Genomic DNA, 24,657 nt, shown 5'->3' with positions numbered 1-24,657 from the left:
CGTTAGATAAACGTAGAAAAAACGTGCTACTCTCGGGTACCTAATAGCCGTCCCCCCCCGCTAATTAATTTTTCCACCCAGGACATTCTTGTTCCAACCCCCCCCCTCGCTTATTGATTTTTGGTAAAATGTTTTTGAAAGTTCCCTCTTTTGTCCTAATTCTGCTGTATTAGCCTCCTTTTCAAAAGTTTTCCGCCCAGGACATTTTTAATCCAACCCCCACACTTATTAAATTTGAAATTTTTCCAACCCCCCCCCCCCCCCCCCCCCCCCCCCCCGCTTATTCCAAACCCCCCTATTAGGTACCCGAGAGTAGTTGGGAAAAATTGTCCAGCCATTAACATGAAGTTGAGTTCTAAGATGTCTTCGATATCAAAATATTCTTTTAGTCTTACATGTATTAAATTCTTATTTTGTCTCAATTCAGGCCCAGACTTCTTCTGTCAAAACCGACCCGTTGGAAACCACGAAACCGGTGCCGGCGAAGAGACCTTCATTACTTGTTCCCCTGGCAACCAATGTATCAAAAGATGGTGCCCATCAGGAACTGTTTACAGCAAAGCCTGTGATGCTTGTACTTACAGCTATATCAATTTTGGTAAGTGATGTTTTTCTTTTCAAACTCTTGAGTGCTATAAGTACAGTTAAGTCTCTTAAACCTCTATAACTCGAATGTCTCGAACAAGTTTTATGGTCTCTTAAGTTAACAATGCCTTATAAACCTTACTCCAACTGTATTAGGCTTTTTTGAGACTTATAGACCTAAACCATGCAAATCAAGTTTTTTGTAACCATAGCATAATCGTCATCTTCGCCCTTATTTTCACCCTTTTTAACGCCCACAATACGCCTTGGCTTTAAACGCTATCACATATCAACTCTCAACTATCAAATAACCCTCTATGACGCTACATAGACGTTATTTTACGCTCACTACGTTCGCTTGGAAAAGTTCAAACTGTCTCATTTTTTTCTTTAGCTAATCAAAAGCTATGTAAACCAACCACTGCACCATCATCCCAAGCCGCAAAATGCAGTAAGTAAAAAAAACATTTGAAAATCTTTTGATGTAGTATTTCTGTTGTGTAGAGTTACAGAAAAGTTAAAATAAGGAAGATTTTCAAGCAAACTATCCAGTAGCTCAAAATTTTTTGAATCATTGCACCACTTTTTGAAATGAAGAACGAAATTGAAGTCATTTTATTGGTGAGAATTGACGTAAATCTTGAATTTAACCAATAGAATGGATTTATATCGTTTCGGAGCGAAACGGAAACGTAGCGTGTGAACGTCTTAAAATCTGGAATTTAGAAATAGTAAATACCGGTAATTTCTTCTTGGAAAACCGACGTACCAGCCAAAAATTACGAAAATGTCGAAAAACTTTCCGACGAGTACTAGAATACCGAAAATTTAGCCTTCCAGTATCGGAAAGCCAGTCGTTTTTTGCCGTCAAATACCTGAATAACGGTCGATAGCGGATTCTCTGAAGTCCGACCCCCCTCAGTATAGAATAACTACAGAAAAAATTCAATACATAATAAATCTTGTTCTTTTTCATATTAGGAGATGAAGATTTCTGTAAAAAAGGAGGAAAGCCCGGTCCCAACCAACCTCCATCTCACTTTTACGAGCAACCTTATGTTTTCTACGAATGTGCCGCAAAAGTGTGTTACCGTAAAGCATGTCAAACCACCCTCGTTTACAATGACAACATTAAAGGATGTGATTACGCCCCAAACCCGAAATCAACATGCAGTAAGTGTTTTGTTCATGTTATCATAGTCATTATAAAAAACCCCGGTTTGACAATGTATTGTTTTAGCTTTTTGTTCAATTTTCTTTTGTTTCAAACAAAAGACAAGTTGTCATTTGCATACTTCTTGATCACGTTACAAAAATCTCCTCTTGGGATTGGTCTATTTTCTAATCGCATGATTTTGCAAAATAAATCGATTTTGGTACGTAAGCTCCATCTTTCAACAATAAAAAGGAACCAAAGCCTTCCAGACCAGTGTTTCATAATGAATATGATGTCATTTAGATTCAAGCCAAGGCTTTAGAGAGGAATCTTCCACCTATTCTAGGCTAGCAAAAGTGATGTCTTTAAGATTTGCGCCCTACTTCGGCTGAAAGATTGTATGAAGCGTTTTTTTTTGTTTTGTTTTCGTCTGTCACATTTTTCGGCCTCTAATTGTTACTTTCGATCGCCTGCGTTTGTATGTAAAGCACCATCTGTGTAAAAAATAATTGGTTTCAAATGTGTCAGAGTTATGGAAACATAATAATATAATATTACTACATAATATTTTCTAATTCTCATCTCTTATTTGTAGAAGTTACTGGTTTCTGTAACGGATTAGCTAATGGAGGATATGCACCACCAAAAGCAGCTCATGAAGGAAATAACGTTTGGTATCAATGTTTCACGCATCCCACCCACGTGGAATGTGTCCGTAACACGTGCCCAGGAGAACAAGTTTATCAAGCGTTTAACAACCAATGTGTTGCGCCATCATATTATAATTATCATTGGTAAATAATATTCTCGGACATAATTTTTTCCGGACATGATTTAATGTCCTTAAAATGAAATTTGAACAACGGAATTAATTTTTATATAAATCTTTACGATTTCTTTTTTTTTTTTTTGATAAAATGAATTTTAATGAATTTTGATTATATTTTTTCCCAATTCCCTATGCTGTACTTACATAAATTCTTTCTGGAATTTTTCCTTGAAAATGAGAGACTTTTCGTTTACGATCTGGACTGACTGAATTTACATTTTTTTTAGAAATTCTTCCAATAAAGCCTTTTGTATATTTTATTTTCTTGAAATTTTGCTGACAATCAATTTTCTATTTTTTCAATTTTAGAGTTTATATTTTTCTGATTATATATTTTTCTGTATTTAAAGAGTTTTTGAAGCAAACATAATCTTATTCGTTGCTTGTTATTTTCACACTTCTGTCCCAAAAACGTTTCGTCCGTACTTTTTTAAACATTACTCCTGAATGAAAAAATATATTTTTAAAAGTAATATCTTGTTTGGAAGATTTTTTTGTGCAGCCTTGATGCAAGGTTTGTAGAATTTGATTATGATTGAAAATGAAAAATGAAGAAGAAGAAAAAGTGAAAGATTTTTTTCTACATGGCCAATAACTATTTATATTACTGATATTTCTGAAATTTTGAACCCAGCTGATTTCAAATGTGTATTCAGATTTTTTAATTCTTTATGACCAAGTAATAATTATTTATTTGGGAAAGTTCCCCTTTATTTCACTGGGGTGGAGAAGGGGAGGTATAAAGTTTCATGATCTGATGGTATTGCCGACCGAGAGATGTGAACGTCAAAATTCGAAACGTCAAAAAAGAAGACGTTACACAGCAAAACGGATCGAAACGTTTTCACTCCACTATTTTCATCGGACCGGAATGGCTCCGTTTTTCTTGCTCCAAAACGTTCCGGAACCAATATGAACACTTGCGATCCGTAACGAAAATCATACCGGAGTGAAACGGAGCGAACATGGACTAAGGTGCCAAAAATGAACCATACGTCCTTGCATTGTTGAAAGTTTATTTGCACTAAGAAGAGTGACTTTCTTGTACGGCTTTTTAGGGTTAGCAAAAACTTTCTTGTTTTTCCCTGATGATCCTAGATGTTAACTAAACCGGTATTCGTAAGGCTAAGACACACGACTTAGGTAATATAGCGTTTTCGGTGCTTTAAAGATTTTTTTATATTTACGAATTTTTTATTTTGCCTTGAAATATTTATTCAGTCATAACTTAAGCTAAGGCTACACTGATGGTTTTTTCAGGCGGCTGAAATGCAATTAGCGTTGCGTTGCAAGCGCGCGAGAAATTGCAAAATGTAGCACGTCAATTTTTTCTGCAATTGCTCTGCAACGCAATAAAAATATTGCAGAACAAATTGCAAGTGTCTGCAACAAAATCAGTTTGAACTGATTTTGTTGCAGAAGAATCTGCAATTTTTTTGACGATGTTTATCTGACATTCCAATCTTATTACGTCATTCGAACGTCGGACCTTCGAAAATCGAATGTTTTTGATAAAATCGAATGTTTTGTAATTCGGATGTTTTGTAGTTCGAATGTTTTGTAATCCGAATATTTTGTAATTCGAATGTTTTTTGACGTTTTTCCTGGTTCCTTCCTTTAGATGGCTAGACAGCAACAATTTTCAGGCGGCTGCAATGCAACAATTGCATTGCAGCCGCCTGAAAAAACTATCAGTGTAGCCTTAGCTTTACCATCAGATTTTGTCAGGTTGAATCAAACTACTAGATGTTTGCTATCATCAAATGAACCGATATGATAATAATGAAGATAAATTTATGTGAATGAATGCTATTTTACTTCCTCCCACACACAATAGCTTTTCCACTCGGAGGAACCATTGAGTTTACAGCTCGAAGGGCTAGAGTAGAATCTCTAAACCTTTCACAGGTAAGAGAAAGTAAAGCCACTTATTTCCCATCTAGAACGCGTCGAGAATGCAGCACGATCATGACATCTGATTGTATCTAGTGGTTCCTTTGTTTTTGAGGACTGTTTTTTTTTTTAATCTAGCGATAGATTTTACTTTCAATCCGGCGTTTGTGTAAAAACCACGCGCTGGCGTCCTGGATGGGAAATAAGTGGCTTCATTTCCCATCCAGGTATCTTGAGTCTAGCACTTCGAGCTTGGAAGTCAATGGGAGGAACATTCAAATTCTCTGCATTTTGATACATTGATACATCTTTTCGACTGTCCTGAAAATCTCCCACGTTGACAATAAAACAGTAATTAAAATTTCATCAAAAGGAACAAAAAGTATTAACAATCCTTTTGAGAATCACATTTTTTCGTTCACGGCATCACATAAAAGGTTCCACAAATCTTAAAAATTGTTGGAAAACTCAACAAGACGAGATGTGTCATGAGTAGGGATGTGTACGTTGAAATTTCAAAAATAAATCATATCCGTCCATGTACAATACAACCATCGATGACTTAAGTCAATATCAAATCTGGACTACGTACACATCTAGGGTGAATTTACTTTTATGGATTTCGCCAAGATGATTGAATAGATATAAAATATTGCAACAAAATGTGCGTCAATTTTGCTATTCTCAATTGGAAGCTTTAGTGGACGAATTAGGTCTAAGGAAATATTTCATTTACTGTGATTTTGGTGATTTTACTAAACGTTCGTGGTTAAACTTAGAAGATTTAAAAAACAAAATGACTGGATCAAGAAAGACTGATGGATCTAATGGTAAAGCAAAGCCAAAAATATATTCAGTCAAATTCATAATCCAGTCTATAAAAAATAAACATTGTGAGTACGAAGCTTCAGAGCTATGTCATTTTATGAAAAGAAATATTCAAAAAAATCGTGTTATAGCTATCCCATTTGTCTCTGAAACTGAAGATGTTTTAAACCCTGATATAGACAGGGAAATGGTGGATCTGCTAAAGAATCCAGACCCTCCAAATCGATACAATCGATAATTTTTCCAATCGATGACCAATCAATACTCAATCGATGAATTGGATATCGATTGGTCATCGATTGTATGGAGTTGGAGAGTCTAGAAAAATTCAAACTGTTAGAATATCTTAGGAAAGATGTGAAACAGTATTTACTTACTCGAGTGACAACTGCAGCCAAATCCCGATATTCGCCCGATAATCCGGAAAATCCAGCCAGCGGCTTAACAAGACGTTCCTAAAATAAGTATGATAAACGATATTTTGATTTGATTAAAAAGTTTGTCTCCTCAGTTATTTTGAATCATCCAATAGCTGATTTGTTTTGATCCTGTCCCCGAGATTATCCCATAATGCAACGCGCGAAAAAATATCCACAGAAACCCGATAAGGAAAAAAGCTCTCATGCAGCCGGCCGGAAAAAAAGCTTTTTTTGCTATTCTTGATAACTAAGATCATTGAAACAGAACTTTAAAGATAACTTTTACGTACCAACAGTATGAAGTAAGCCCTGAATACTACTAATGAATCTTTTTTTTACCCGGCCGGTTTCCGGAAACACTACATTTTTTTATTTTCGCCTCATTGTGAAGATTTTGTTTACAATTTCTTACCGAGGCATCAATGTCTGTCAAACAGTCACCTTTAAGTGTGTTCGATAGAATCGCTTTGTAATCGATAATCGTTTTCTGTAGAGAAATAAACAAGACGATCTTTTTTTTACAAAATGAATTAACTTTTTGCAAAGGATACTCGCGATGTGTGATGATTTAGAATAATTCATTCCAAAATTCCGAGTTAAAAGAGTTATAACTCGGCATTACATTTTTGGGTTTTATTATTAAATTTCTCGACAAAAATTAACATTTCAGCCAATTTTAAAGTGCTAGGAAACCAAATAAACATATCAGTCTTTTTAAATACAATCCTTTGTTCAGAACAACTCCGAACAACTCGGATTAACTCATAATTTCAATTATATCGCGTTAGTCAGTTTCACTACTCTTCTTTTATAAAAGTGCGCAAAAGAATTACAAAATTGCGCAAAAATTACAAAACTGCATACAACAAGGAACCTTCAACCTTTCTCACACAAGAAAAAGTGAAGCCTTTATTCTTGCCCCTCATTTAGAAATTCTGTGTGAAAACCACAATGATCACGTGTTTAAGATTGGGAAATAAGCCGTTTCATTTCCCACCCACCTAGGAGTTTCTATCTAGACCTTTGGGGCTTTGAAATTAATAGTTAAGTTATGGCAAGCCTGGATTTAAGGCTGTAATATATTTTTATTTTACTGTTTCTGGCTTAAAGTAGAAACGTAGTAGAGAAGTAGTATAAAAAACAACTCATTGTAAGACGTCAATCAACGTCATTTATAAAAATTTGAAAATTTTCCCAAACCCCCTTTCCAACTTCCCAGGTTTATCATGCACCTGAGAGTTAAGTCTACTGAATAGATATAAAATCTGTAAAAGCTAGCATTCTAAAGGTTTAATTTGATATCATTTGGACTCTTTTAGCATTTACAGCTGGCGGGTGTGGTATGGCTGGTTCCAGTTGCGAATTTTTTATTGTCTATTATTTTGTTTAGTAGTTCTCTTAACTACTAAACAAAATAATACAGTAAAAAATGGTTATAAAAATTTGATTTTCAAAAAATGAAAAAGCTATTAATCAAAAAACTCGATCAAGAACTGAAGAACAGAAGGAAACGAAATTCAATGAAGGACATCAAGGCAGATGAAGATTAAATATAAAAGGTCAAATGAGAATTGATTGGATTTTTCAGATAAATCAACTTGTTCCTATTTTTTAGTCTGATAAAAATTTCAAATCTTGTAGAAATAATATCCATTACTATGTGTAAATTGATTCACCTTAAGAAATATATTTGATACTTTTTCTAAGTGGCATACTACAAACGATTTTCAATATATAACAACTGTTTGATTCTGAGGATGAGTATTTGGAAAATTTGTAAGCTTCAATCTGACTTTTCAGAAGATTTTGAAATCTATCTAAAGGGCTCTCTCTATACATGGTGTGAAATAATCCTTATGAATGGTTGTAGCTAGCTGAAATCATTGAAATCATTCAGTGTATTTGTATAAATTCTAATTTCGGATTTTTTTCAGAACATGTTATTCCGAATATTAATTTATTTTCTTGGTAACCCTCGCAAGTCAGGGCCGTTAAACCCCTTGACTCTTTGAATGTTACTTTTTTAAATTTTCTTAAATGAACTCCTATAGGAATCAATTACCATTACAGTATAATGAAAACGAGATAAGCGCTGCTCGTGAAGTAACTTTAGAAAAGGTCTATTCTCTCTGGAAACTTGCTTATTGTTTACAATTTACATACCTTGCCATGCATTTGCTGAGCTGGTTTTTCGATTTTGGTCGGCTGTACTGATAATCCTGATAAACTCATGTCGGAGCTGCTCTCCTATGAAGCAAGAACAAAACGAGTAAAGACTTTTCTTGTCATTTTTTCAGTTTATTAGTTTCAAAAGTCGACAATAGGATATTCTTTGTTCAAAGTTTTCTACAAATATGTTCATCTATTTTAATAAACTCTACACGTTTTTTTTTAATAAGGAACTTGAGGCTGAAAATGGTCCAGAAAATAAGGAATTGTTAAGGAACTGCTCAGGCTGAGAATAAGAAAACAAGTTTTAAGGAATCCAATTTTTGCGAATCCAAACTTAGCAGCTATGTAAATAAGGAACTCCAGGCTCAGAGCAAAGTTAAGGTTCCTTATAAAAAAAACAACGTGTAATGCTATTGTCATCAAGAAAAAGCACATCTTGTTTAGAGTTTCTTCAGACTGTATAAGTTACATAGCTTCCGATTATATAAAGGAAAACAATTTATTTGTGTAGTAATTTTCTAGCATTCAAACGTTTTCTTGTTCTTGCAAAATTGCGGATTTTCGCTAGTGGTCTCTATAGTTTTGCCAAAATCTGAAAGTCCTATATTATTAAGATAATTTAAAAGTAAGTTAAGAGCTTCCATACATTTCGTGTTGATGCTGCAGATTTGCTCTGTGAAGATCTCTTGTGGTTTGTTGCTGAATTTTTACATTTAGTAACACTTGAAGGTCTAGTTACATTAGATTGAGCTTCATTTAAGCTTGCCACCTCTTCTTGTGTTCGATTGATATTAGGTAATGAAAACGAGTTGCTTTTACTGAAAATTAAAAATTAAAATAAAAGCTTTAAACAAGAACAAGCTAGATGCTGAATGGACCTACCTGACCATGACAGTTAGATAGCAATGCAAGGAGAAAAATTAAAAAAATCAGTCAGAAAACATAGCGTTTAGCGAAAATGCATAACGCAAGAAATTCATCATTGATTGATGGTGGGGGGAGAGGGAAGGGTTAAATAGTTAAGTCGCAAAAATCAGTTTTATTGACAATTGAATCATGCTTGATGGTGAGCATTGTTATCAATAATATTTTTGTATGAAAAACATAGAAATATAAGGAAAAAATTCAATGAAAATCTGCAAAAACGGCGATTTCCGAAATTTTCAACCGGAAAAAAAATTTTCTCAAAAATCGAACTCGGCCATGTTTTGAGCATACATTGCGAATACGCATCTTTCTGCAAAAAATCAGAAAAAAACTAAAAATAAAAATTCGAGAAAATGTCAAAAACCCGGTTTTTCCGGCATATTTCCGGCATTTTCGGCCGGAAAAAAATGTTTTTCGAAAATCGGGCTCCGTCACATATAAGGTATTGACATTTAGCATCAGTGTGCAAAATTTCATGAAAAAATATAAAGTACAGCTCAAGAAATTCAAGAAATACCGTTTTCCCGGCGAAAATCCGCTGTTCCGGCGATTTTTAGAAAGTTCCGGCTTCAAAAATCAGTTTTATTGACAATTGAATCATGCTTGATCGTGGACATTGCTATTAATAATGTTTTTGTGTGAAAAAACAACGAAATATAAGGAAAAAGTCCAATGAAAATCTGCAAAAACGGCGATTTCCGGCATATTTCCGGCATTTTCGACCGGAAAAGATTTTTTCTCAAAAATCGGAGTCGGCCAAGTTTTGGGCATTGCTAATACGCATCTTTGTGCAAAAAATCAGAAAAAACTAATGATGAAATCTTGATAAAATGCCAAAAAACCGGTTTTTCCGGCATATTTCCGGCATTTTCGGCCGGAAATGATTTTTTTTCGAAAATCGGGCTCCGTCACATTTTGGGCATTGCCATTTTGCATCATTGTGCCAAAAATCAGAAAAAACTAATGAGCCAATACTGAGAAAAGCTGGTAACAGACGGACGAACGGACGGACGGACGGACAGAGGTTAATTTATAGGACCTCCAGGTAGGTCCAAAAAGAGTGACCAACGGCGGGCACTTTTGAGAAAGATTTAATGTCAAAATATTGAAAATAAGCATGGCGTTCTACCGGGTGCGCCACAAAAAAGTTTCTCTCTTTAAAACTAATTTTCTAGAAATCTAAAGATTTTAAAAGAACCATTTCTGCTTTACTGGAAAGAAGAAACATAAACTTAAATTTTGATGGGTCATTTATTAAATTTGATTCATTAGATCAAAAGTTATGCTCAATTGGATAAAAAAATTACTTTCTGGAATTGTTAAAAACGTTAAAAATCGACCTATCAAATTAAACAGAAGCTTAATTACATGATACATCATTTTCCTTCGTTTCAGTCATTAAAAATGATAATTAGCTGTCTAAATGACCTTTTGTTATGTAAAGGAAAGTTGAATTTCAATAAAAGGCAGAAAATTCGTCGAAAAAAGCAAAAAAATCTGGTAAAATTCATGAAAATACATAAAATATTGGTTTCGAGGTAGATCCAGCCTTACATAGACTTTATCCAATCTAAAACCGATAATCGGAGGAAAATTTTGGTAAAAGTAAATTAAAGTGATTTTGATGAAGATTTTAAACCCTTTTGGCCTTTCAGTTTCGAAATTTTATGTGTTTAATCACTGAAAAATGTTTTTAATCATGTAAAGGTTATTGCGATTGCCAATTTAATATAAAAATTTGATAGGTCGATTTTCAACGTTTTTGGGCACTTTCAGAAAGTAACTTTTTTATTCAATCGAGCATAACTTTTGATCTAATGAATCGAATTTAATAAATGACCCATCAAAATCTAAGTTTATCTTTCTTCTTTCCAGTAAAATAGGAATGGTTCTTTTAAAATCTTTAGATTTCTAGAAAATTAGTTTTAAAGAGAGAAACTTTTTTGTGGCGCACCCGGTACTAGATTTACGATTTTTTTAATTAGCCAATCAGAAGAGACATTTAACTCTCTTGTACCGTATGCAAAAAATATCAACAATAGAAAAAAGAAAAAATGTGCAGCATATAGCCTAGTTTCCATTCACCTAGCGGGCAGTGCGCTGCGACCAGAGTTCTAAATAAAATTGTTCTAAAGTGGTCGCAACGCACTAGCGAACAATAGTTGATTTCCATTCATCTTGAGATTTAAAAAAAGGGCTTGAAATCTCCAAAAGACTTCATCAAAATCTGCATACATTTTTATATTTTTTTTATGTTTACTCTCTTCTGATTGGTTTCGCACGCGCTCTTTTGGAAGTTGAAACTTTTTAGCTACAAAAATTGCACAAAATTGCACAGCAGAGCTCTAAAGAGCTCTAACTTTGTGTACAAATATTTATATTTTCTGACGTCAATGGGCTATTAAAGGAAATTTTGGTCGCCCGCTCGGTGAATAGAAACCCAACTCTTGTTGCGCTCAGAGCGGTAGCCTTTGAAGGCTTAATTTATGTAATTCATGCAATAACTAAGCCGTGCGCCTTGTTCGCCGACTATAAAATGCTGAGTGGGTAGCGGCCTTTAGACTATTACCTTTTCAGAGAGGGCTTCTTTCTTGAAGGGCTCGCTGATGATGCAAAATGATTATTAACTGAAACGAAAAAGGATGTTTGAATATTCCTTTTGTTTGGATATTAACAGAAGAGTGTTTTCTATCATTTATTTGATTTTATGATCTCAATTTTCATTTGTATCCATTGATAGTACTTTATGCAAGAAGTTTTGACAAGCATTCAAACATCCAAAGCAAAATCGCAACAAAAAATAACAAAGAAAGGTTTGTTTTTTTCAATGTTTGTTGTGGACAAGATCCTGTCTTTCCCAAGTTCAACCACCAAGTTTAGAGACCACTATGCCACATAACCCCACAATGATAATTATATTACCTTTCTTTTCTTTCACTCGTTTAGTAATTTTTGGCCATTTGCTGAACTTAACATAAAAGTAGGCTTCAAATTCCTAGAAGAGAGACAGAAAGTGTGAGGTGAAAATCATGCCAATTGACTCTTGCCTCTCCTTATTCTATAAAAGGCAGCCGAGAGTAAAAAAATAAAAGTCTCAAATCAAACTTAATAGTTATTTGTCAATTTTCATGCCTAATTTTTGGTGTTACTGCTCTGAAAAAAATTAAAGTTTATATATCATAACAAACAGTCAATTATTTGAAAATGAAATTGAACTAAAGACGTTGGCTATCTTCCTTCCGTTTCGAGCGTAAAACTCTTACTCTTCGGGATGTACTGCTCTTGTTTTAAATATTGAGTTTTTCCGGATACATTGCATGCGCACTGAGGTTTTAATGAAACCATGGCTCCGACTAGGGTTCTAGGTCCCCCCACCAAATTTAGGTCCCCCTAGAGAACAAGGTCCCCCCAGCCTGATAAAATTTTAGGTCCCAGTATAGGGGAAACATTTTATGGCATTCACAAAGCTCTATTTACATGTGTGTGCACTTTTAGAGAATGCAATAGAATGTCTTCATTTTTGCATTTTAAGGGTCAGATCACACTTTGCATGAAAACATAAAGGTTTAGAGAAATTAAAAACCAACAGTAAAGATATTTAGGAAGTTTTATTTAGCCCCAGAGTTTCATAAACTAATGCAGGTCCCCCCTAAGATAGAGCTCCCCCCGCCTGTCGGGAAAAACAAGCAGCTCCCACCACTCAGGCGGGGGGGGGGGGGGTGCGAGCCATGGAAACAATATATAGTTTCGAAACCTAAGCCAATCAGCTGTGTTTTAAACATTCTTTTATATGAAATCTCTACTTCTTAATTATTGTTAAAAAATTCTATCATGTATAATCCATTTAAAAAGCAAATTTCCGGTGGGGTTGGTATAGACCAAGAAGAGTAAGGCCTAAAAGCCCGGAGCTGTATATTATGTAGACTAGGGACTAAAGTTTTTGGAATAATTTTACCTGCAGGATAGTCACCAGATCAATATTATCACAGACTTCAAACTTTTGCAAGGATACACCAGCTTCTTTCTCCAACATACCCATACTTTCAAGGTAACTGAAAATATAAAGAAAGCGCAATTCAAGTATTATTTCTCTTGTGAAGAAACATAAATTACAAAATGAACATGAATCAAAATTCAAAATTCAAGAATCCAAAAAAAAATCCTTTAGGTTTATTTCTATATACTTGTTTCCAGGGCCTGATTGTTCAAAAGTGGATTAGCAGCCGATTAGCTTAATTTTCGATTAAATCTTGATTAGCGCCGAATCAACGCAGAACCGGTGGTTGTTTGAAAAAAATTGGGCTTAAATCTGGATTAAATCCCAATTAAATTGGCCAAATTTTAATCCTGCTTTGACCCAGGATTAAGAAGCTTTTTCCTACAAAAAAAGTGAAGTCACTGCATTGAAGTGAGAAATTCGAACGAAAAAAGATTTTCGAATGTTTTGAAAAAATTCGATAGTGACGTCAAGATTAAGATTTTCGAAAACACAGGCAAAATGTCAACGATTAGTTTAATCTATCTGACATTCAAACAACAGGTTAATCGCCGGGATTAACTAATCGCAATTTAATCGGGAATTAATCTAATTGACTTTTGAACAACCGGGCCCAGGAAGTCAAAGTATAATATAATGTAATATAATATAATCAAATCTAAGTATGATATATATGATGTTACCCCTCTTGTTGAAAGAAGTCCAGAATCAAAAGCAATAGATTTCTTTTTCTTTGTTCTGTCCTTTGTTCTTCCTAAAAATATTGTATTGATTGAATTGAAAATTTACAATAAGCTTCATGAATCTTGCACTTGACTCAATTGGTTAGTTCGCAACTAGTTTACAAAGTTAGTTTTCCTTATTCTAAGACTGTTTCTTGATTTTCTTTTACCTTTTAAGACCCGCTTAATGATGATGAAGAAAACTGCAAAAAATGATTCCCTTATAATGTGATTGATTTTAAAGACTTTAGATTGATAAAATTTGCAATCTGTGAAAATCAATTACTACAAAATCCCCTTTGAAAATATTATTGATCATTTTTCTGTTGAATTGTAAAAAATTGTGAAATAGAAAACTTACTGAAACTCTTGCTTCATTGGCGGATTTGATATTTTGATAACTTAATTCGTGAGACATTTTTTGATGTAATGCAATGTAATTTTTATTGTCTTAACTATAGAAATATAATAAACAATTTCAATCAAATAATTTGATTTTCAAAATGTATAAATATAAATATTTCAGCAAAAATAGCAACTTAACAGAACTTAAGCCTGTCTCAATATAATCTGAAGCAAAGATAAAAACATAGTGCGGAAAGGGGTTTGATCCTGGGGGGGGGGGTACTTAGGCAAAATGGGTGTCAGGCATGTGCAAGCCATAAGGGTACCTTTTCTCATTCCTCAAAAGTCTCTCAAAGGGGTACAAATTCAAAAGTTAGTCTCTGAAAGGGTCCCAAAATCACGAAAGTCAAAAATTTCTCTCTCAAAGGGTCACGATTTCCAAAAATTTTGACCAAAAATTGGTGAAAATCAAACCAAGATTTGGAAAAAATGGACCAAAATTTAGGAAAAAGTCTCTCAAAGGGTCCCAAAATCACCAAAATTTTGTCTCTCAAAGGGTTAATTTTCGATTTTCGGACATACCCGTCACCTTGCAAACCTAGTACCCCCCCAGGGGTCTGATCCCTCCCTTCTTAAATGACCACCCCCCCTTCTTGGCATCCCCCCCAACCTTTAAAAATACCTATCCCCCAAGGGTTTCAGGCTAAATTTTTTATGGTAAAAAGGGAAGGGAAACAGTAAAGAAAAATTAAGTCTGGCAAATATATACCACTTTTTAGTGAAAATAAAGAACTTCCTTTCATGCAGACCAAATTTCATAACAGTGCTGGAAAATAATCTACAATATATGTAAGCCCCCCCCTTTTTAAACGATCCCCTTCCTTGCTATCCCCCCCTTTTTAGTGAAAATTTCTGATCCCCCTTCTTCACTTTTTTGGAAGGTGTCATCCCCCCCTTTAAAAAAGGGGGGGGTTCGAACTATGAAAAATATTATAATTTTTGAAAGAATTAGAGTGGAATAATATTATAAAAAAGAAGATTCAAAAGAAATCATAAAACTACAAAAAATGAAGAAAAAAAACTTCTTGTAAATTGCCCTAATGAGGAAATCTTTAACCATAGGGAATTATAATTTTATGAAAAAAAAACTTTAGTTAAAAAAGAGATACAGCTTTAAAGTTTTGTCAAATTGACTATATAAAAGGGGTTCCTTTTGTTGTTTTTGATGATTTTTATAGTCAATCAGTAATAAACTTTGAGCTCTATCTTGAATTAATATTATTTCCAGACATGATATTGAAAGATAAAAGTAATTACAGCACAGCACAATTCTTCAAAAAGTAGTTTTTATCTCTTAATTTTTCATCTTTATTTTCCAAATCTTTTTTATTCTTTTCTACTTGGCAATTCAATCAAAAATGCTGCTGTGTAATCAGCTTCCACTAACTCAGTTAACTTAGTTGATTTAATTTCACGGTTTGACCAAAATTGAAAGTTTTGCCAAATATAATTTTGCAGTTGACTGATTTCAGAAAAACAGCAAGAAATAATTAGAATATATTTTGCTTTTCAAGAACTTATATTTATAATAAGGAATTTTATGAAATACTGTACAAACTTTTTGCAACAATAAGAGAAAACATTTAGCTACATTTGATAAGAAAAAATATATTTGATATTTCGATGTGTTTCTTTTGCCAAAAAAATGCAAAATCAAATTCTGCAAGAATTTGTTCCACAAAAGAATTCTTCCCAGAAAAATTTCTGCACTGAAGACCAGACAGGTCATTCATTTGAGGGCTATGCATGTTAGCCTCCACTGATGCAAGTTTCCCGATCTCAAGGTATATTGGGCCATTCCAGAATTTGTCTGTAACAGGGGGCGGACGGCAGGGGATTTCCAAGGGCAAAAGCTTTCACCAAAATTCAAAATTTCCAAGGCGAGAGAAGAAAATGTACCATAACTTGGTCTAATGTTGACATCCCTCGTCTAATTTTGGCTCCCTTTTAATCAGCTGAAATTGATACTGTCAACTGCTCCAACTTGGGACTATCTTACGCAACATGGGACGGCCATTCCACCACCATTTCACCGAACCTCCAAAGTCATTTGATTTGAGTTTTAATGAACCGCATATTAAAAAATACACGATTTCTCTTTCGATTTTACAGTAAGTGAAAATACAGACCAGATATCAACAAGTCCCATGTTGCGTACACTCGTCCCAAGTTGGAGCAGTTGACGGTAGAAAGGTTGAAACTGTTTTTCTTTGCTTTATAAAGGTCAGAGAGGAATTATTCTTTTTCGATCAGTGATTCAAGCTTTCATTTTGAGGCTCGGAAAACACGAGTTAAAAAACACAAGTTAAAAAACACGAGTTACAAAAAACACGAGTTACGTTAAATGTGACGTCATCAATGGGAAATGATGACGTCACAAGTAGATAATTTAACTCGTAAGATTAAGGTGCACCATAAATTGACGAGTTAATTAACTCGTCAGTTTAAGGTGCACCATAAATTGACGAGTTAAATAACTCGTAAGATTAAGGTGCACCATAAATTGACGAGTTAATTAACTCGTAAGATTATGGTGCACCATAAATTGACAAGTTAATTAACTCGTAAGATTAAGGTGCACCATAAATTGACGAGTTAAATTATCTACTTGTGACGCCATAATTTCCCATTGATGACGTCACATTTAACGTAACTCGTGTTTTTTGTAACTCATTGAAGATGAAGAAGTAGAAAAATAAGAAATGCGCTGGTTAATTTTGTTTGAATAGGTGTGTTCTCTCATTGTTGAAAGTTGGAGAAATTTCTACCGGCGCAGAGATTTTTTACAGCCAATTAAAGGCACAGTCTGCTTATACTTACTGTTCGGTTAGTGTAAAACGCAGGTCACAGGTCACAGGCCGCAGGTCACAGGTCACAGGTCAGTGATGACAGGTTAACTCTAATCAATGTCATTGCAGAGGAAAATGTTTGGAAAACACAAAGAATTATCAAAAACATAATTCTCAAGCAATTTCATCCATATAAAACCATTTCAAACATAAAAATTTAACCATGTGCTTTTATCGATCTTTCGCGGTTTGCGCCGTGTATAAAGCGGACCAGAAAATATTTGAAACCATATTATACGTATAACAGGTTTATTACATATTGTAATGTTTGTAATGTTATATGGTGGTTACATATAATAAAACAAATCGCTCTAAAACTACCTTCTCAGAGAACTCACGAGCTTCTGATTGGTGTAATTTGATATCCAGCCATATTGTTATCATCACATTCGGCATGCTGAATATCTTTGGTGTTTTTCTCTTGTAAGACATGATATTTTATAATTCTGTCAATATTTTTGTCAAAAATTGTCATTAAGTCATTAAAATGACAATTGAATAATTAATTAGTTTCATCCTTCTAAAACCACTCTCTTAGGGACCTCACAAGCTTCTGATCGGTGCCGTTTTATATCCATTCACACTATCTACATCACATTCTGTATTATAAATATTTTTCGTTTTTTTGTCTGTTTTTGCATCATATTTTATGATTCTGTTAATATTTTTGTCAAAAATTGTCATTAAGACATTAAAATAATAACTGAATAATTAATAAGTTCCATCCTTCTAAAACCACTCTCTTAGGGTCCTTGCAAGCTTCTGTTTGGTGCCATTTTATATCCATTCACACCATCCACATCACATTTTGTATAATAAATATTTTTCGTGCTTTTGTCTTGCTAGGCATCATATTTTATGATTTTGTCATTATTTTTGTAAGTAAGTGTCACTATGTCAAAATAGGTTGTTATTCTATTCAATTGTCATTTTATAATATCTAAATAGCATGTATTACTTTTTTGTAATTTCATGCGCTATGTATTGATGTTATGTTATGTATATGTTATGATCTTTTTTTTCTTTTCCGGTCTGCACTTTGTTGACCTGTGACCTGTGACCTGCGACCTGCGACCTGTGACCTGCGTTTTACACTAACCGCTTACTGTTTGATATATCATCTAGGCAAAAAACAGTAAAAAAAGACGCAAACGTAATTTTTTTATGAGTGTGGTTATGATTTTTTTGATTGCGGCCCCGCACAGGAACTCGCCAAATGTTCCTAATGTCTAAAAAAGGGTGTCAGAATTAGACGAGGGATGTCAATATTCGACTAACTTACGGTATATATGAATTTCCGAAGCAATTGAGTTAAAAAAACGTCAAAAAAGAGTGGAGTTTCCGACACATTTTGCCCAGTCTGGAAAGAAGAGAATATTTACACCAGAGATTTCTTGGCGTAGCCTTTGTGTAAGGCGGTCATCGAAAAATTGTTCTGTTCGCGTTACCCGCCCGCATCAAATTTTCCGCTGATTTTCCGGTGCGGAGATGCGGAAAAAAATCTGGGAAAAGCAATTTGTTCTTTTAAAGTATAGCTTTTTTCTCAATTGCTCTGACGACCATCAAAAAATTGTTTTGCTCACGTTACCACCCGCCCCTGAGTTACTGGCGTGATTAAAAAAAACCCGGGAATGTTCTTGACCGCCCGTCCGCCCCAGTTTGCAGAGTATGGCATGGCTGCACTCGAGATTTTTTCGATGCCTATTGTACGGTGCACCTGAGTAAAATTTGCCTGATTTCCAAAAATTTTTCGTGCACTTGAGTAAAAAGCGCCGTAGGCGCTTTGTTCACGCCTACGGCGTGATCCGCAAAAGCTGGGGGTTTGGGGGGCGCCTCAAGCCCCCCAACGGGTCCAGGGCTGGCCCTGGTGGGGGTTCAGGGGGCGAAGCCCCCGCAAGTTTTGAAAATTTGCTATTTTAGACCTGCGAAACACCAGAATTTCGAAATAGATTTAAAGTTTGAGCAAGTATCTGTTACTACTGTTACTAACATCACTTACAATATAAATACAATCGAATGCAGAATGTATGGGATCTTACATTGTTTTACTAAATATAAATCATAAAAGGGAGCGTAGTTATATAACTATGATTTATAAAAAAGACCTTTAGTGACCTTTATGGCCAGTGTTATTTCCAAAAGGCAATTGCAAATCTGCAATTAGAGAAAAAAGACTCTTGAAATAAATTTACCTACAAACACAAAAGACGTGGAGTGAACAAAACAAGAAAGTCTCGTAAAATTGTTCAAATAAAGAATGGAAGCAAGTTTCATTAGAGCACGTGAGGACATCTGCCCTGATCGTGTGTCAAGCGGTCAACGACCTTGCTTACGTCCCTTTGAGCTCTTTGACGTGGGTCAAAAAATCCTACTTGTCGATGATGTTTCAAACCAGCTTTCTCATCACCTTCCAAGTATAATGCTGCAATTTTCTTCACTGCCTTACGACAGGCTACGGGTTGGGGTAAACACCAGTCAACGATGGCACGCTTTACTAAGTTGTCGTTGAGTTGACCACCATTTTTAAAGTGTAACCCAACAACACTATAAAAGCCCTCTACAATGGCCTCACATCCGCTGGCACCAAGGGCCACATCAATGGCGATGCAAACCTCTTGGCCAAAGCGTTTGTACGTTGCTTCGTCATTGTAGAGGGCTTCAACAAAAAGACTTTCTGAGAGCATTGCCTTTTCAAATGATCCATCCTCGAAGGACAATACGAAAATTTGGTCGAGAGAACCTTCTTCGACTGCCGTTACATTTACTAGTTTTTGCCTCCCAACATACTTTAGGGTCTCTTTCTTATCAATTGATTTGAACAACCGTTCGGGCGATTCAAAGACAAATTTAAGTAATGGGCTCTTCCAGAAAAAGTCCGTACATGGGGGGTGGAGGATATAATGTCCAGGGGGTTCATGACTCGCTTTGTCCATGGGGTAGAAAACAATTGTCCAAGGGGTAGATATCATTAGGGGGTAAATACCATTTGTCCAAGGGTATATTTTTTGCTGTCCATGGGTTGAATTAGACTAATTTGTCCTAGGGGTGTTGGGTGATATGTCCATGTCCATGGGGAGAACATGAGGACATGGGTTGTCCATGGGGAGACCTGGAGACCTTAGACCCGAGGACATGTTGCAGAGGACATGTTGTTTTCCTGTTTTCCATCCCCTGCTGTTTTCCATGGGAAGAACCGTGAGGACATGTTGTCCATGGGGGGAGAGAACATATGTGTTGTCCATGGGGAGACCTGACGGGAGAGATGTCCAGGGTCGGTCGTGTCATTGTCCAGGGGTTGGAGAAGGGTCCTTGTTTGTCCATGGGGGAGAAATCGGTTTTCAGGGTATTGATAATAGCTTATTATTATATTATTATTTATTACCTTATTACCTTAGTCAGAATTTTAGCGCCAGGAAAGTTCGCAAGTAGACCATTCACAATTTTTTCGTATTTAGTGGGATCTTAATTTCGCGATTCAACAGTATTACTTAAATTAATAAAACCTTTTTTCTTTGAAAATACAAAGATAAACTGCCTCTGTTCCTTTGAAATACAAAGAATGTTTACTTTATTTACCTTGGAAAATACAACTCCTAACTACCTTTTTCCTTTGGAAATACAAATAATAACTACCTCTTTCCTTTGGGGAAATACCAAAAATGAATTTACCTTTAATTCATACCTGGAAATATACTTATTTAAAAATACAAAGAATAACTACTTTTTCCTTGAAATACAAAGAAGTTTTACTCTATTTACCTTGGAAAATACAAGAAAATATACTACCCTCTCCTCTTGGAAATACAAAGAAAGTTTACTTTATTTACCTTGGAAAGTATATTGCTTTTACCCTGGAATTCTTTTTCCCCCTGGACATTCCATTTCCCCCTTGGACATTCTACATTTCTCAATTCACCCCTAGAGCTTCTGCCTAGATACCTACGCATCCCATTTTTCCTTAATTCCAACTTTGTGCCAAAAGCTTTTAGAATAAAAGAGGGCATGCATGGCTTATTGGGCTATTCAGAAATGAAGAAATATAATTTTGGAATAAAGAAAGTAAATCTTCGTTCCTTTAAATACAAAACACATAACACTCATATTCTTTCAATTGAGATATGCAGGTTTCATTTCCTTTTACAATACAGGTATCCGACATTAATTTTCCATGGAATTCATGTAAAATTATTTCTTTCAAGTAACAAAGCATGCAATTTCATTTCCTTCAAAATACAAAAAAGCGTTCTTCATTTTTTTTTGAGATAAAAGAGTATAAATTTCGTTTCCTTCAAAAAAGCAAGACACGTCACATTCGTGTTCCTTTAAAAAGGATATACTTGTAACAATCATTTCTTTAATATCAAGAGATGCAGATTTAATTTTCCTTCAAGAATACAAGACACGTCACATTCATTTTCCTTCAAAAATACAAGACATGAATTGTTCTTTTTCGTTTTGAAATACAAGAAAAGTAAAGTTTATTTTCTTGTAACAATATTCAAGAGATACGCTTTTACTTTCCATAAAGCTACAGACAAATTACTTTTCTTCACTATTCAAGTAAGTAGCTCATTGGTCAGCCCCGATGACCCTCAATCTCTTTTTCCCGCGTCTCCCAGTGTTGCTTTTCCGATTATTGGTATAATTCGATTCGGATTATTCGGAAACAATCGGGAAAATTTGGCGCGAAAAATTTTTTTGGAAGAAGAAGAAACACATAACTTCATTAAATAAAAGATTTGCGCATAATAATAAAAGATCACTATAATTAAAAGAAAAAAGTGAAAAATGATTTTTCTTGTTTATTCAATAAATTGAAAGAAGCTATTGCATTGTAAATAAATAGAGAGTGTAAAAGAAATTTTTTTTATGATTGGTTTTGAGGCTTTCTTGTCTGGAGAGTTTTTGTGTGTAAGAAAGGAACGTCAAAGTGTGGCGTAACATAGGGTTGGTCTAAAAAGCAGGGTAGCCAATTGGGGTAGCCAATTGGGCTAGGTTGTGGGGTACCTAAATATTCTACAGACCAGAATAGAAATACCGAAAATGAATGTATAGAACCACATTTTACTGACAAGGGAGCATGAATCTGATTGATACTTAGATTGATCATGTATGATTCCAAAGATAAACAAAGATATAAATTACCACGTGTTGGTGCACGAGGAGTAAGAAATAGAGCTTCATTATAATAGAGCTATTTCAAAAGACTTTTTGTACCTATTATAAGCTGCCATATTTAAAAATTTTGAAAGGAATTAATTGTTTGAAACATCTAACATGATTTAAATTAAACAATAGATTCAATATAAGGATTGTTAAGGGACAGATTAGAGATCATATGGCCCAAAGGCGATTCCAAAAGCTATTATCATCGATTACAGCTCACGGAAATAACAATTAAAACCATAAATAAATCTAAATCTAAAATATTAAAAACTGTTTTGTATATTTTTTTATTCGGGTCTGTAAAGTTTCAAACGAAGCCAAGAAGGAAGACAAAATGGCGCCAGGTCTCTTGAGAAGTAACAAAATTCAGTACCTTGGAAAAAGGCTATTGTGGCTGAAGTTCGAAAGGAATCTTAAATTTTATTACATGGAATCATTAACAAGATGTTGTAATAGTTATTTCCACATGAAAACAGGTTTCAGATTTCAAAAGTTTAGGCAAAAAGAGGTACCCCACAACCTAGCCCAATTGTCTACCCCATTGGCTACCCTGCTTTTTAGACCAACCCCGTAACATAAACTTAGAATCGTTATAACTTTTGATTGAGTTATCGAAACTGGACGGAATTTCCTAAGCAGCTTCCTCAATACACGTTTTTTTTTTATCTGAAAATGGTCCAAAAAAATAAGGAATTGTTAAGGAACTGCTCAGGCTGAGAATAAGAAAAACAGTTTTAAGGAATCCAATTTTTGCGAATCCAAACTTAGCAGCTATGAAAATAAGGAACTCGATAAGGAACTTTGAGGCTGAAATTTTCTGTAAAAATAAGGAACTCCAGGCTTAGAGCAAAGGTAAGGTTCCTTATAAAAAAAAACGTGTATAAAATACCCACGCTTGAGACGTATGTACTTACCAAATGTTAAGTCTAGTCCTAACCAAAGAATGCTATAATAATATTTTAGGATGATTTTCCCAAAAAAGTTAAGAATATCCATGATGAAATGGATTTACACCATTCTTATAAAAAAAACGCGTGTACTAGACAGCTAACTGTACCCCGGGGAGGCACTTTATAGGCAAAATTGGGTACGGAGACGTGCAGGTTCCCAAATTTACTAATTTTCAAGATGTGTATCGGACAGGGTCGATTTCTTATTATTTTGGACAATTTTCAGGGTGCAAAACAGAAAATCTTTCAAATTTTCGTCTACTTTTATTTTCAGGGCGAAAATGGGAAAAATTTTCAATTTTTCGTTCTGACCAGGGTCCCAATTTTGTCAAAAATTCTGACAGGGTCCACTTTTCAAACTCCAGCGGCACGTTTCTCGTCGGCCGTCAAGGTCAATGCCCCCCCCCCTTGAACCGTGCACTTCCACTATAAACGAAGGGCGGCCTTGACTGGAGAAAAAATAAATAAATCAACATAAAAATGCCAAAAATGAACAAAAGTGACGAAAGCCACAGTGAACATATTATAAAAGCGGCCGCCCCTTTCTCAGAGAATAAAGAACAGGTTTAAGACATTCTAACGAAAAGATTTATGTGAAATTCCAAGGATGAAATAATCTATCACATCTCTAGATGGGGCCCCGTCTACTCCCGATTTTTTCTGAACTCGATAGTAGACGGGTAGTTTTGGACAAAAATTTCTACAACTTTTTGTAGAAACGCTTCTGATTGGCCGATTATGTCTATTGTTCTCACGAAAAATTTATGCAACAAAATTCTGATTGGCCAGTTTTCAAACGGTTTTTTTCTGGTGGCAAATTCAAAATCTCCAATTCTACCATACTAATTTTTATCTCATGTGAGCTTTGTGAAATGGAGTAAAAATTAGTATGGGTCCAGACTATCACATCTCTGTCTGCTTTGGACAAATTCAACTTTGTGTTAAACTTTTTTTTGTCTGAAGTTCAACCAAAATGAGCTTTTCAACCTCTTTGGCTTTAACATCGAATTAGGTTTCTTGATTGTACTTCCTTCTGATCGTTTTAAGCTTATTGGGCTGACCTTCCAGCGCAGCTGGTTATTTCTAATTAAAATATAAGAGACAATGTCATTCTCCTAAAATAAAAGGCATGATGTGTTCATTTTCCTTCAAAATTACAAGACATGATGGGATTTTCTTAAAAATACAATGGAAACAGTGTTAATTCAACCAGGGTTTGAATTAACGACTCGTGATTCACGAGTTAGTTTTGGCTCAATGAAAAAAACACGAATCAAAAGAATAGGAATTCAAAAAAATTAGGAGGAAAAAATTTCATTTCTCTAGCTGTTAGTGTTAAAGAAAGTATCTTGCCCCACATCTTTCTCTATATGTTCTTTCTCTCTTTCACTGGACATGTGTTACTATTCATGCCACACCCTCATTAATTACAAAAAGCTGATGGCTTATCTAAGAATCAACTGGCTTTTCATTCTATTAATAAACTCATTTAATATGCAAAACACTATTTATTTGATCTTCAACGCCCAGAAAGCCTACTAGGGGAGTTTCTAAACGTCGACCAGAAATGACGACCACGACCAGCGACCACGACCAGCGACCAGATAAATTTGGGTTATCGAGTTTTTTCTCTTTCTCCAACGTAGAGTGTCTCTAATCATTTGAATATATTTAATATTGAAGAGTAAGCTCACCCCTGTCTCATCTAATTAAAGCCACGTGCCAAATACGTAAAACAACTATTTCGACGCTCTTGGAG

The 24,657-nt window shown here is 34.9% G+C and overlaps 2 protein-coding genes across 2 annotated transcripts in view; one reads left to right on the top strand and one right to left on the bottom strand.

The window, feature by feature from the left end:
• Positions 1 to 13,973, bottom strand: part of LOC136820886 (katanin p60 ATPase-containing subunit A-like 2) — a 37,592-nt gene extending 23,619 nt beyond the window's left edge. The window contains exons 1-9 of the mRNA XM_067077126.1: positions 13,890 to 13,973; positions 13,490 to 13,560; positions 12,765 to 12,861; positions 11,732 to 11,804; positions 11,379 to 11,436; positions 8,529 to 8,700; positions 7,874 to 7,957; positions 6,123 to 6,197; positions 5,669 to 5,746 (exon numbers count right to left, since the gene is read on the bottom strand). Of these exons, the coding sequence (XP_066933227.1) occupies positions 5,669 to 5,746; positions 6,123 to 6,197; positions 7,874 to 7,957; positions 8,529 to 8,700; positions 11,379 to 11,436; positions 11,732 to 11,804; positions 12,765 to 12,861; positions 13,490 to 13,560; positions 13,890 to 13,946 (765 nt within the window). The 5' untranslated portion in view covers positions 13,947 to 13,973. The remainder of the gene's footprint in view (positions 1 to 5,668; positions 5,747 to 6,122; positions 6,198 to 7,873; positions 7,958 to 8,528; positions 8,701 to 11,378; positions 11,437 to 11,731; positions 11,805 to 12,764; positions 12,862 to 13,489; positions 13,561 to 13,889) is intronic.
• A 9,405-nt stretch (positions 13,974 to 23,378) lies between these two features.
• LOC136820697 (uncharacterized) overlaps positions 23,379 to 24,657 on the top strand; it is a 3,185-nt gene continuing 1,906 nt past the window's right edge. The window contains exon 1 of the mRNA XM_067076902.1: positions 23,379 to 23,462. Within this exon, the coding sequence (XP_066933003.1) occupies positions 23,379 to 23,462 (84 nt within the window). The remainder of the gene's footprint in view (positions 23,463 to 24,657) is intronic.

The sequence above is a fragment of the Clytia hemisphaerica genome, unplaced genomic scaffold (genome assembly GCF_902728285.1).
Source record: "Clytia hemisphaerica strain Z4C2 unplaced genomic scaffold, Clytia hemisphaerica genome assembly, whole genome shotgun sequence".
NCBI classification, from domain to species: Eukaryota; Metazoa; Cnidaria; class Hydrozoa; order Leptothecata; family Clytiidae; genus Clytia; species Clytia hemisphaerica.
Note: the sequence above shows the minus strand (reverse complement) of the source record. Positions and strands in the feature narration are given on the sequence as shown.